Consider the following 12,330-nt stretch of genomic DNA (forward strand, 5'->3'; position numbering starts at 1 on the left):
CAAAAAAAAAACGCTATCATTCTCGCTTGCTGAAAAATTAAATATTTTAACTTTAACAGAATACATATAAAAGAAATCATTAATATTACAATAAAAATCATTTAATTAAATATTGAATACATTTTTATAATATATTTATTTAGAGATAAATATATTACTAATATTTTTTTACAAATTTAATCAAACTTAATTTGACTAAAATGGAACCCAAAGTGACACTCATTTTAGGACCGGTTAGTAGAAAGAGTGAACATAATGTGCCACCCTAGATTCCAACGTGGAGAGTGAACATAAAGATGGAGCTAGAAGCGAGAGAACATGTAGATGGAGCACTAGAGCATGTGAGTTGATTGGAGCTCCTCCGGATCAGAAGGTATACTGTGACAAGTTTATAAGAACCTAAAAATAAAATTTTAGGAGTTCTATGCGTGGATGACACGTCAAGACAAGCTTAGATACCTGAAAATACTTTTTGAGAGTTCAGGGACCATAACACAAGTTTAAGGACTTCAGATTCAGAATGATCGCCATACAAGAAAAGCTGAAATATGGGGGCCATTGATAATGGTGTACTTTCTTTGAATTCTATGCCTTCTGTATTGTGGTGTAGCCACGGGACTTCAATAGGAGCAAGCTATATAACATGTTACATCACATTTTGCTATCATTATTTCGCTACTCTAGTTGTTGCAAGCAGTTGCTGCGGCCTCGGTTTCTTTCCCAGTCGCAAAAGATTTGCCGCACCCACAGGTTTTTGTTGCGTTTGGATTCTGGAAATGGAAGCCACCACCAATGAGCGCATCACTGTAGTCCAGCTCCATTCCAAACATGAAAAGAAGGCTTTTGGGGTCACAGACTGCAGAACCAAAGAAATACATGCTGTTAGAATCGGTTCATTCTGAATAGAGAGTTAATCAGTTCAGATGAAGTTCTTAAAATCTGTCTATAGATGTATGCTATTAGAATTGGTTCATTCTGAATACATAGAGTCGCAATCAGTTGAGATGGAAGGTATGAAAAATTGCCTATATTACAGCAGTCAGCAAGTGTTCGGAAGCAGGACATTGAGTCCTAAAGTAACTTCACAGGTGCAGGAGGAAGATCTCGCTGACCTGTTAACCTGTTACTCTATCAGGTTCACTTAGCATGCCTTGCAATTCAAACAGGAAATGCCAAGTTTCTTTTCTCTATTAATGCATCGTCATCGCCAACAATCGAACTTAAAAGCAATAGTAACTTTTTGAGCAATTATACTTTAGAGTTCAGCCAAGGCAGAAGCAACACTGAGAACTCTGATATTCAAAGGCTGAATTCTAGAAACAGTAACCATTCTTTAAATCAGTACTGCATCATAGCCAAGTGGCCCGGGACAATATGATCAAAAGAAATTCGGTACAGGGTTCCAAATGTTACTTCTGTGAGCAAGAGGAAACTGCTTCTCACTTGTTTTTTTAGTACCATGTGACATGTGTGGAGAACCATAGCCAAGTGCTTTGGTGCTGTTAATATTCACATGAACTTGCAACAATACTGACTTTGGGTTCAAGAATAAAGGGTATGTGTGACAGGGTTAGCCTAGTGTTAGCCTAGTTATCTTTACTTTGCTGTAATTGTTTTAATTACCTAATAGGTTCCTTGGCAGCCAAGTTGAATATGGTGCCTTGGCAACCAAGTTGCTGGTGGACAGCATCTCTAGTCTGTTAGAAGCTGTCAGGGTATGTTGGGGTGCTGTCTGCCCTCTAAACTATATATGCAGCAGCCCCCTCACCCTTGTATGGTGTGGTCCTGGTTTTGCAATAAAATACAATCCAAGCGGCCTCTCTTGGCCAAGCTGCCCTCTGGCAGTTCAATCCTATGTTTGCAATCCAGTTCATGCCAACAATTGGTATCAAGAGCAAGGTTTAGAGATCCTAGGGGCCATGTCTACCTCAAGCCAGAGAGCCAGAGCAGCACAAGCCGCAGCCGCCGCCGCCGCGGGCGCCTAACCAGAGGCTGGCGCCGTGGTGAACCCAGGAGGCGATCGCGCCAGGCGCTTGGCAGCGGCAGAGGCCGCAGCCGCGCAGGCAGCACAGGCGGCGCGAGAGGCAGCAGCAGCAGCTCAGGAGGCGGCCGCCACGGCCGCGGCTCTCCGTGCGGAGGTGGACCGGGAGCCGCGCGTGTACGGGCGGAGGAGCCCTGATCCGCGCCGCGGGAGCCCTGAGCGGAGCCCTGAGCGGCATCGCCGGGCTCAATCTCCGTCGCCCGCTCGCCGTCGAGGACGCGGAGGCCGTTGCGGATCTCCGGTGGTCCAGACGGTGTACAAGGACGGCGGCGCGGGGACTCCATGGCCGATGCTGACGAAGTCGAACTACCATGAGTGGAGCACGCTCATGCGACTCAAGATGCAGACCCGCCAGCTCTGGGACGCTGTGAAGATGATCAAGGCGGAAGCAGAGAAGGAGAGCGGACACGCGCTGAAGGCTCTGCGCACCGACAACGGCGGGGAGTTCACCGTCGCCGAGTTCGCGGACTACTGCGCCGGCGAAGGTGTTCGACGCCACTTCAGCGCACCTCACTCGCCGCAGCAGAACGGAGTGGTTGAGCGCCGCAATCAGACTGTGGTTGCCACCGCCCGTGCGCTGCTGAAGCAGAGGAGGCTGCCGGCCAAGTACTGGGGAGAAGCGGTCGTGACGGCGGTACATCTGCTCAACCGATCGCCGACCAAGAGCTTGCTGGGCAAGACCCCGTACGAGGCCTGGCACGGGCGCGCGCCGTCGGTGAGCCATCTCAAGGTCTTCGGCTGCGTCGCCTACGTCAAGGACTTGGGCCAGTTGCGCAAGCTCGACGACCGCGGGAAGCCGGGCGTCTTCATCGGCTACGCAGAAGGGGCAAAAGCTTACCGGATCCTTGATCCGGCCACGCAGCGGGTCAAGGTAAGCCGTGACATGGTCTTTGATGAAGGTCGCGGCTGGGATTGGTCCACTCCGGGCGCAGGATGCTCAGCAGCAGCAGGGAGCGAGTTCACCGTCGAGCTCTGGATGCCGGGAGATCAAGGAGGGGCTCCTGAAGATTCCTCGTCGGCAAGTCAAGCTCCGGGGGAGTTCGAGCAGAGAGAGCCAACTCCAATTGGGCCCTCTGCCCGGACACCGTCGCCATCACCAACAGCGCCACCACGCCCTGCTTCCCCTGCGCCACCATCGTCGGGCTCTGCTTCATCTTCAACACCAACGGCATCATCAGGTCCAGCTGAGGACGATGGCCGCGTGGAGTTTGTCACTCCGCTTGAAGAAGATGAAGACCGCCTCGACGCCTTCCACGACGATGATGAGCCACTGCGATATCGCACGGTGGGCAACATCTTGGGCGACGCACCTACACCAGAGCCTCCCCCGCGCCTCTTCGCCGAGCTCCACCTGATGCACGCCGGAGAACCGGCCAGCTACGCCGAGGCCAAGGAAGACCCTGCCTGGCGAGCGGCAATGGAGCAGGAGCTTGCGTCGGTGGAGTCTGGGAGCTGGTCAATCTTCCTGCCGGTCATCGCCCCATTTCTCTGAAGTGGGTGTTCAAGCTCAAGAAGAACGAGCTGGGCGCGGTGATCAAGCACAAGGCCAGGCTCGTGGCGCGCGGCTTCGTCCAGCAAGAAGGGATCGACTTCGACGATGCGTTTGCTCCAGTGGCACGCATGGAGTCTGTTTGGGTCCTCCTCGCGCTGGCGGCTCAAGAAGGGTGGCGTGTCCACCATATGGACGTCAAGTCCGCCTTCCTTAATGGCGACCTCAAGGAGGAGGTGTATGTGAAGCAGCCGCCAGGCTACACCGTCGCCGGAGAAGAAGGGAAGGTCTACAGGCTGCACAAGGCTCTCTACGGCCTGCGGCAAGCTCCGCGCGCATGGAACGCAAAGCTGGACGGCACCTTGAAGGCCATGGGCTTCCAGCAGAGCGCCCACGAAGCGGCGATGTACAGGCGGGGCAGTGGGCGCACTGTCCTGCTTGTCGGCGTCTACGTCGACGATCTGATCATCACCGGCGCCGAAGAAGGTGAAGTAGAGGCGTTCAAGGCTCAGATGAAGAAGACCTTCGACATGAGCGACCTCGGCGCACTCAGCTTCTACCTCGGCGTCGAAGTGCACCAGGATGCCACCGGGATCACTCTGAGGCAAACTCACTATGCCAAGAGGATTCTTGAGTTGGGGGGCATGGATGGCTGCAATCCTGCCAACACTCCGATGGAGGAGCGCCTTCGACTGAGCAAGAACAGCACAGCTGCTCAGGTCGACCCCACTCACTACCGGCGCCTCATTGGAAGCCTGCGCTACCTGGTGCACACTCGCCCTGATCTGGCCTACGCCGTCGGCTATGTGAGTCGGTTCATGGAGCGGCCGACAGTTGAGCATCAAGGGGCAGTCAAGCGAATCCTGCGCTATCTCGCTGGTACACTTGATTTCGGCCTCCACTACACCAAGGCTCCAGGCGGCACTCGCTTCATCGGCTACACCGACAGTGATCTTGCCGGCGACGTTGATACGAGCAAAAGTACGAGTGGATCACTCTTCTTCCTCGGCAGCTGCCTGGTCAGCTGGCATTCCATCAAGCAGAAGGTGGTGGCTCTCTCAAGCTGTGAAGCTGAATACATTGCTGCTTCCACTGCTGCTACTCAAGCACTGTGGCTGTCACGGCTGCTGGCTGAGCTCCTTGGCAGAGGTGTCGAGGTGGTGGAACTGAAGATGGACAGCAAATCAGCACTTGCTCTGGCCAATAATCCAGTCTTCCATGAGAAGAGCAAGCACATCAGGATTAAGTATCATTTCCTTAGAAGCTGCCTGGAAGATGGAACCATCAAAGCTGAGCATGTGTCTACTACTGATCAGCTCGCTGACATTCTGACCAAGTCTCTGGGCAAGGCAAAATTCCAGGAGATGAGGGGAAGAATTGGCTTTAGGCAGATCATCCCCAAGGCACACAAGGCTAAGGGGGAGAATTGACAGGGTTAGCCTAGTGTTAGCCTAGTTATCTTTACTTTGCTGTAATTTACTTTGCTGTAATTGTTTTAATTACCTAATAGGTTCCTTGGCAGCCAAGTTGAATATGGTGCCTTGGCAACCAAGTTGCTGGTGGACAGCATCTCTAGTCTGTCAGGGTATGTTGGGGTGCTGTCTGCCCTCTAAGCTATATATGCAGCAGCCCCCTCACCCTTGTATGGTGTGGTTCTGGTTTTGCAATTCAATACAATCCAAGCGGCCTCTCTTGGCCAAGCTGCCCTCTGGCAGTTCAATCCTATGTTTGCAATCCAGTTCATGCCAACAATGTGTTGGGTGTTGCATAAATAAGCTGGGCTATCTGGAAAGCCCAAAACAGGGCATGATTTGAGAATAAACTGATTAAGAATACAGTAGAGACATGCTGGTGGAATATTGGGCAGGTTTATATCCAGATGAAATGCAGAAGGTGATTATGGAGGGAGCGTGGACAATGCTCAACACCGCAACACAGCTCCTGGTGTTGAAACCTACATCTGGTACAACTTCGCCTCCAGAAAATCAGATCCATGGAGGCTCCAGTGCATGAGAGGGCAGAAGGAGCTGAAACCTGGAGGTTGACAAGAAAGCAGAGGAACGAGCAACAGGTGAACCGGCGAAGTTCATGTCCAACTGTAGGAACAAGACTTGGCCGTTTGGTTGTTTTGGTAACCAGATTGTTTTGTGGTAGAAGGTTTTGTACTGTTGGGGTCTTCTTAGTTGGTAGCTTCTATCTGAATCAGGTAGTTTAGTGCCATGCGTCCATGTTGCAAGCTTGGCCTTGGTTGATTTCGTTAGTGGCTTCCTGTTTAGTGTTTCTTTCCTGTCTAATTACTAGTAAAAACCTTGTTTTTTCGCTGTGGTTAATGGAGATGAGGGCCATCCTCACTCAGGAAAAATAAATAAATAAATATATATATATGGTAGCGCTATTCTACACCGCAAGTCAAAACTGAATAGAAAAAATACTGAGCAGTACTGGAGAGTGTTCAGTTCAACTTGTCCAACACTCAGGACCACGAAATACTGAACAATTCAGTATCGCTCAGTATATAAGTGCTATTCTACACTCTAGGTGTAGAATACTATTCTACACCAAACTGTTATACTGAGCAAAATTCAGTATCGCTCAGTTTTCGTGTTTCAGTATTGTTCAGTATTTCGTGGTCCTGAGTGTAGTGTTGGATGATACTGAACGATGTTCAGTACTGCTCAGTATTTTTTCTGCTCAAATTTGGCTTGCGGTGTAGAAATTCTACACCTAGGGTGTAGAATAGCCACAGCCAGGTTAAGGCAGTTACCTATTGCAAAACCATCATACTCTACAACAGAATCATCAGGGCTGGCATTCGCTCGACTTTCAAACTCCATGGTGTAAGACATGCCTGAGCATCCACCCTGTTTCACTCCAATTCTCAAGCACAAATCTTCATTCCGTTCAGCCCTCATTTTGTTCAGATGTTTCAAGGCCTTTTCAGTCAATGAAATTGCTGGAGCAATGCTACCAGATGTTGCTGCTGCTGCCGCCGCTGCTGCAAAATATAATCAATGAATGACTTAATGTTAAATGGAGCATGAGCAGAATTGTGTACATGTTTTTTTTTCTTTTTTGCTATTATTGGAAACTTTAACATGAATGATGTTAGAATCAATAATTGAAGTCCACTTCAATCTACAGCTCCATGGTTGTGTTTGTTGGCAGTAAAAAATGCTCATGGATCAATGTTGTTGTCATGTTAAGGACAAAATATTGAAGTTCAGATTGACCTACCGCTTACCAATCATGAACATCAGAAACAAATGCTTACTGCAGTGACAGTTGCAACTTTTGTAATGAATAAAACATGCTACTAGTTGACAATTATAGAGGTTGTGACTCATGAGTATTGTATTTGCACATTACACAGCTTTAGAAAGGGGAAGTTTTACTTGTGGCTTGAAGAAAAAAGGAAACAAAATCCAGGTAAATCCATCCCAAGTAAAACTGTCATGTACCACAGTCCTTGGGATTTATAAGATTACAAGATGTACTACTTGGGAACTAGTACTATGTCTGAGGCTTTCTACTTCTCTGAAAGCAGTGAAGTTTTAAACCTCTGTGATTTTAGGATAAATTGAATGCGGATAACTTGGCATTTTGGCAATAAAAGAAACAAGGTTGGAACTACCAAGCATTGAACTGAGCACTAGGGTAGCCAATAGAAAAGCTAATTCATATTACTGCAAAAAGGCATTTTCCTCCTCGATTATACGCGAAAGGCAATAGCAGATTGCGATAAGCGTGCTTAATTGGAATTCTGTTTAAGCAGAATGTATCTTAGACCAGTCTCAATACATAGTTTCATGGCACAGTTACCAAGACTATAAACTAGGTAACCGAGCCACGGGAGTTTCATGGAGATGAAACTCCTCTCTCATCTGATGAAACTACTTCATTTAATGACTCTGCCAAGTCAGCAATTATGCTTACGTGGCACCCTATTTAATGTGCATGACACTCTCATGAAACATGCATTGAGACTGGTCTGCAGACAGCCGATTTAAAGCATTTCATTCATAATCTCTGCGGCTAAGAAGCTAAGCTTGCTCTGAAAGAGTCTTGCACGTAATATATCCATATCGACTATCGTCCCTGTGACTGTGACCGTATCCAAAAGCCAGAGCATCACGGATCAAACAGAGTTCAGTTTTCATACGTCTCCACAACCCCCAAACCCAAATCATTTGCCAAGAGCATAAGTGCATAACCCAACTACTTCTAATTAGTACGCGGGGAAAAGAAACACATCCTGGGTTGACCACGGACGTACCTGGAGGCGCGGGGGCGCGGAGGGAGACGACGGCCGCCCTGCCGCCGCCGGCACCAGCGCCGCGGCGGAAGCGGATCGAAGAGGCGGGGGAGGATGAGGAGACGGCGAGGTGGAGCCGCGCGGTGCCGGCGGGGCGACCCAGCAGGAGGCGGGACGTGCCGGAGGCGAGCGCCATGGCGGATTTGTTGTGTGTTTGGTTGTGGGGAGAAGCAGGCGACGCGGGGAGGGACGGAAGCAGAGGAGAGGAGCAACCGAGGAAGCAACAGGAAGAAAAATCTGGTGTGGTGGTGGGCCGCCCAGATTCGTGGAGGCCTGGAGCATTTTCGCGTCGGCCTCAGCGGGCCGCCGACCCGCCGTGAGATATTTTACCACGTGCTGATGTCTACAAAGATAAAAAAGCAATGGTCAGTTACAACTCCAATAGTTTGCTAAAACTCAATTGACAAAATTATATTTTTACCAAGTCTTAAAACCAAATGTCAAGTGAAAAAAGTGGCCTTCTCCAACAGTTTGCTATTTGGGCTTGGCAAAAGAACTTGGCATCCTAGGATTTTTTGCCAAAATCACAAAATTGAGCCTCCAACAAGTTGGCAAAACTAATTGGAAAATTGGGATACACGTGATGCCAAGTGATGGAGGACTTGGCATATTTGCCAAGTGAAGGGGGAATTTTGCCAAGCTCACAAAATTGCCAAATAGTTTTGCCAACTTGTTGGAGGCTATTTTTTGTGGTTTTGGTAAAAATCCTAGAATGCCAAGTACTTTTAGCAAACTGTTGGAGTTGCGAGCCATACAGGTAAATAAACTCTACCACCGTGTGGAGGTAGCAGAGATAATGATGCATGATGGTTTCTCAGCTACGGCAAGTGTTCCCGTTTATGACGAATATAATCAGCTTCAGAAATAGTTTGTTTCAATAACTATAGAACATTGTAATTGGAAAGCCAATAAAGTGGCTCATAAATTAGCTAGAGTAGCTATCACATCTAAATTTTCTTGTATTTGGATCGATGAACCCCCTAATTTTATATATATAACCGAGCACATCTGAACTGAAGGACTATAAGCCGTTAAATCGCAAAGTTAACAAAAATCACCATAAAAATCTCACGGTGGATACTTGTCTTGTGACTTGTTCAGTTCTTAATTTTTTTATAAAATAGACAATATAGCACTTTCATTTGTATTTGACAAATATTGTCTAATTATAGACTAACTAGACTTAAAAGATTCGTCCTACAAATTACAAGTAAATTGTGCAATTAGTTATTTATTTTATCTACATTTAATACTTAATGCATGTGCCACAAGATTCGACGTGAGAAGAATCTAAAAAATTTTGTAAATTTTTTTGCGAACTAAACAAGGCCTATACAAAATTCCTCTATTATCGTTGTGTATAGGATGGTAAATCATGTTGTAACCTAACTTATTATAAATTGCAAGCTTCGATTAAAAGTTTGTTTAGATCCAGAAACTTTTTGGATTTTTACACTGTAGCACTTTCATTTTTATTTGACAAATATTATCCAATCATGGAGCAACTAGGCTTAAAAGATTCGTCTCGTGATTTATAGGTAACTGTGCAATTAGTTATATTTTTTATCTATATTTAATGTTCCATGCATGTGCCGCAAGATTCGATGTGATGGAGAATCTTGTAAAGTTTTGGGTTTTTGGGTGCATCTAAACAAGGCCTAAGTGAAAGACAAAAAAATGAGGACATTGCGCAGGGCAATTTTGTGTGGTCTCTTTGGATACCCATTTTCCCCCCTCATCTCATCTAGCTAGGTAAAATCTTGAACGGTGAACCTGTATTTGGATTTTTCATCGACTATATCCTTTTCTCCTACAACTAAAAAAATTAAAGAGCGGACTTTTCTAGTGCAACCATTTTCTTCGTTCGTCCATCTGCCACTCGTGCGAATGTTGTCCCCGCAAGACTTTTTGCGCCGCCAGGTTGGATCGGTGTGGCGTCCAGCCATGCGCTTGCTCCCCCGCACCCGGCCACGCCTCGCACAACTCTGTCTGCCTTTTCACGATTCAGGCCCTGTTTGGTTCCACCAACTAAATTTTAGCTAGCTAAACTTTAGTCACTTTAGTAGCTAAAGTTCCAAACACATTGACTAAAAAAAGCTAAAATAGTTTAGTTCCATTAGTCATTCAAGAGTAGCTAAAATAATTTTAGCTAGCTAAAATTTAGTTGGTGAACCAAACAGGGCCTTAGTCTCGCTCCCCGCATGACCCGGCGTTATCTCGCTCCCCCGCGCAAAGATCCTAGAGATTCGTCCGCCGCCCGATGCCCCCGACTTCACGACGCCCTAGACAGCCATCGCCACCGTCAGCGCTGCCAGCACCGCCGCCTTCTGCTCAATGCCGGCGCAATCGCCGTACCAGAGAGCCTCCTCGCGCGATCTGAACCCGAAGTCTCCATCCGTGTGCAACGACAGGATTCCCTTCCGCTCCTCCGGCTCCTCGCCCACCCGCCGATTCCACATAACCAATGCCGCTGCCCCGCCCCGCCCCTACACCATTCACGTAGCTGGCACCGAATCCATTAGCGAGCCCCCGAGGAGATGCTCTAGGGCCGCTGTGCCTGGAGGCACTTGAGCCGTGGTCAACCACGGTGTGGGGGCGTCATGGCTTGTCGCAGCGGGGATCCCCATCGTCGATCGTGGTAGGTGACGCTGACCATTTGCTCTCCAGCTTGACCGTTGTCTATGGGTAGGGGCTTTCTTGCAGTTCCTTTTTGATAACCTGTTTGTTTCTTTCTTGAATTGTAGGTGTGTCAAGATGACGATTTTGCACTACAATTCATAAGCTACCTCCTCATAGTCCTTCAACAGACTAAGTTTTGATGTTTGACTAAATTTTGATGATTGGTGTGGCATTGTGTTGGACATGCTGCATCTAGCTTAACGAACAGAAAAAAGATTTGGCTTCTGCATCCATAATGACAAAGGTGAGCTCTCCCTCCGAATTCTCCATCTTTAATTTTGCTCCGAAGTCTCCATCGCGCACGATGATGGCGGAGACCGGAGCAGCAGCAACAAGCGGCAACGAGGCGGCGGCGGTAGACGTGCCGATCGACGACGATCAACACCAAGCCAGCAGCGGCGGGGCCGACGAGGAAGACGAAGAAGAAGCTAGTGCCGGTGCCCGAGGCCTGCATCCTCAATCTCATGCGGCAAAAGGCGTGCACCCCTCGTGGCGACTTCCCGGCGTGGAAACCTAGGGCTGACGACGATGGCTCAAGGGTGGAACTGAGCCGGGCCTATGAGAAGGCTGTCCCGATCATCCATAAGAACCATCAGCGCGACGATGACCTGATATGATACTGCAGTACATCAACAACGGCTGCGCCTACGAGGAGGTTGAGATTGCAGGCGACGAATGACCATCGATCGTTTTATTAAGGCCAGCGTGGGTTTTGACAACTACTACTAATTAATTTTCGTTGATGGAGTAGGGAAAGCTTTTCTGCTGTACAAGCGTCTTTATTATTAGCTATTACATATATATATATATATAGACACACACATGTAGTTAAGTTAATTATTACGTGCCTCTGCTTTTATCGTTGTGGTGATAAAAGCCTGCTTTATTGCAGCGATTTATAATACTAAATTTCTTTCTGTTTTAAAAGGCGATCTCTCGCCAATTAATCAAACATCTGGAAAAAGAAAAACGAAGGTATGTAAAGAGAATTTTTTGCTACTCCTCCTGTCCAGTGTCGCGCGTATGAATATGCGCACCGGCCGGCATCATCATCATCTGTATGTCCTCCGCACATCAATGGCGACGGAGAAACAAGGCCCAGAATCCAGCCCCAGCGGTTCCGGCCGCCATCAGGTACACCAAGGCGCCGACGACCGGCGGCATCATCATCGGGGCGACCCTGGCGGCGAACATGGCCGTGAGCAGCGTGGTGAGCACCCAGACCGCCGCCCTGGTGGTCCTGCCGCCGTCGTCCCCTCGCTCGAACTTGCGCAGGAAGTGGAAGAGCAGCGCGATGCCTCCGTAGGCGCCGGCCACGAACGCGACGGCGCGCGGGTCGTCGCGAGAGCGGTAGATGGCCAGCGCCGAGTTGCCCGTCAGCGCGGCGAAGCCCAGCGTGGTCAGTAGTACGCCGTGGCGGTGCAAGTCCATGTATCGCTTTTCTGGCACTTTTGCATCCTCGAATTGTTTCCCGACGCATGCATCTCTCTCTATATATAGAGAGAGACGCCTCGGCGAAGAATGCGGAGAGAGCAAGGGAGTAACTGGAACAGTTTCTTCCACCGTTCTAGTGATTTCAGGAAACACGCCAAAGATTCTGGAATCAGCTAGTATAGAAATCCGGAAAAAGGCTCGAGTCGGAGTCTGTAGGATGTTCCTAGAAGAAACTGTCGTGTAGGAGCGCCACATCACTCGTGACGCCGTCGCACGGTGAGTTCCACGCACGGTTGCTCGTGAGTCGTGACGCCCATGCTCATGAAAAGAGGCAGCATAGCTTTCAGAGATGCAAAAGGGTACCAGTGGACAATG

At 48.5% G+C, this 12,330-nt stretch overlaps 2 protein-coding genes across 3 annotated transcripts; both read right to left on the reverse strand.

Annotated features, from left to right (window-relative positions):
* On the reverse strand, positions 443-8,102 carry LOC8068771 (iron-sulfur assembly protein IscA, chloroplastic). 2 transcript variants are annotated; one of them, XM_021449143.1, is made up of 3 exons: positions 7,804-8,102; positions 6,295-6,522; positions 443-856 (listed from the first exon to the last, which is right to left on the reverse strand). In XM_021449143.1, exons 1-3 carry the CDS (start codon positions 7,976-7,978, stop codon positions 681-683), a joined length of 579 nt encoding a protein of 192 aa, XP_021304818.1. In that variant the 5' UTR covers positions 7,979-8,102; the 3' UTR covers positions 443-680. The 2 variants fall into 2 exon arrangements, with proteins under 2 accessions (XP_021304818.1, XP_002437821.1); XM_002437776.2 differs by having other exon boundaries at positions 6,295-6,525; positions 7,804-8,101.
* Positions 11,271-11,975, reverse strand: LOC110431431. The gene has a single exon (XM_021450557.1). The coding sequence runs from the start codon at positions 11,950-11,952 to the stop codon at positions 11,596-11,598; it is 357 nt and encodes a 118-aa protein (XP_021306232.1). The 5' UTR covers positions 11,953-11,975; the 3' UTR covers positions 11,271-11,595.

This window comes from Sorghum bicolor, chromosome 10, assembly GCF_000003195.3.
Source record: "Sorghum bicolor cultivar BTx623 chromosome 10, Sorghum_bicolor_NCBIv3, whole genome shotgun sequence".
NCBI classification, from domain to species: domain Eukaryota; kingdom Viridiplantae; phylum Streptophyta; class Magnoliopsida; order Poales; family Poaceae; genus Sorghum; species Sorghum bicolor.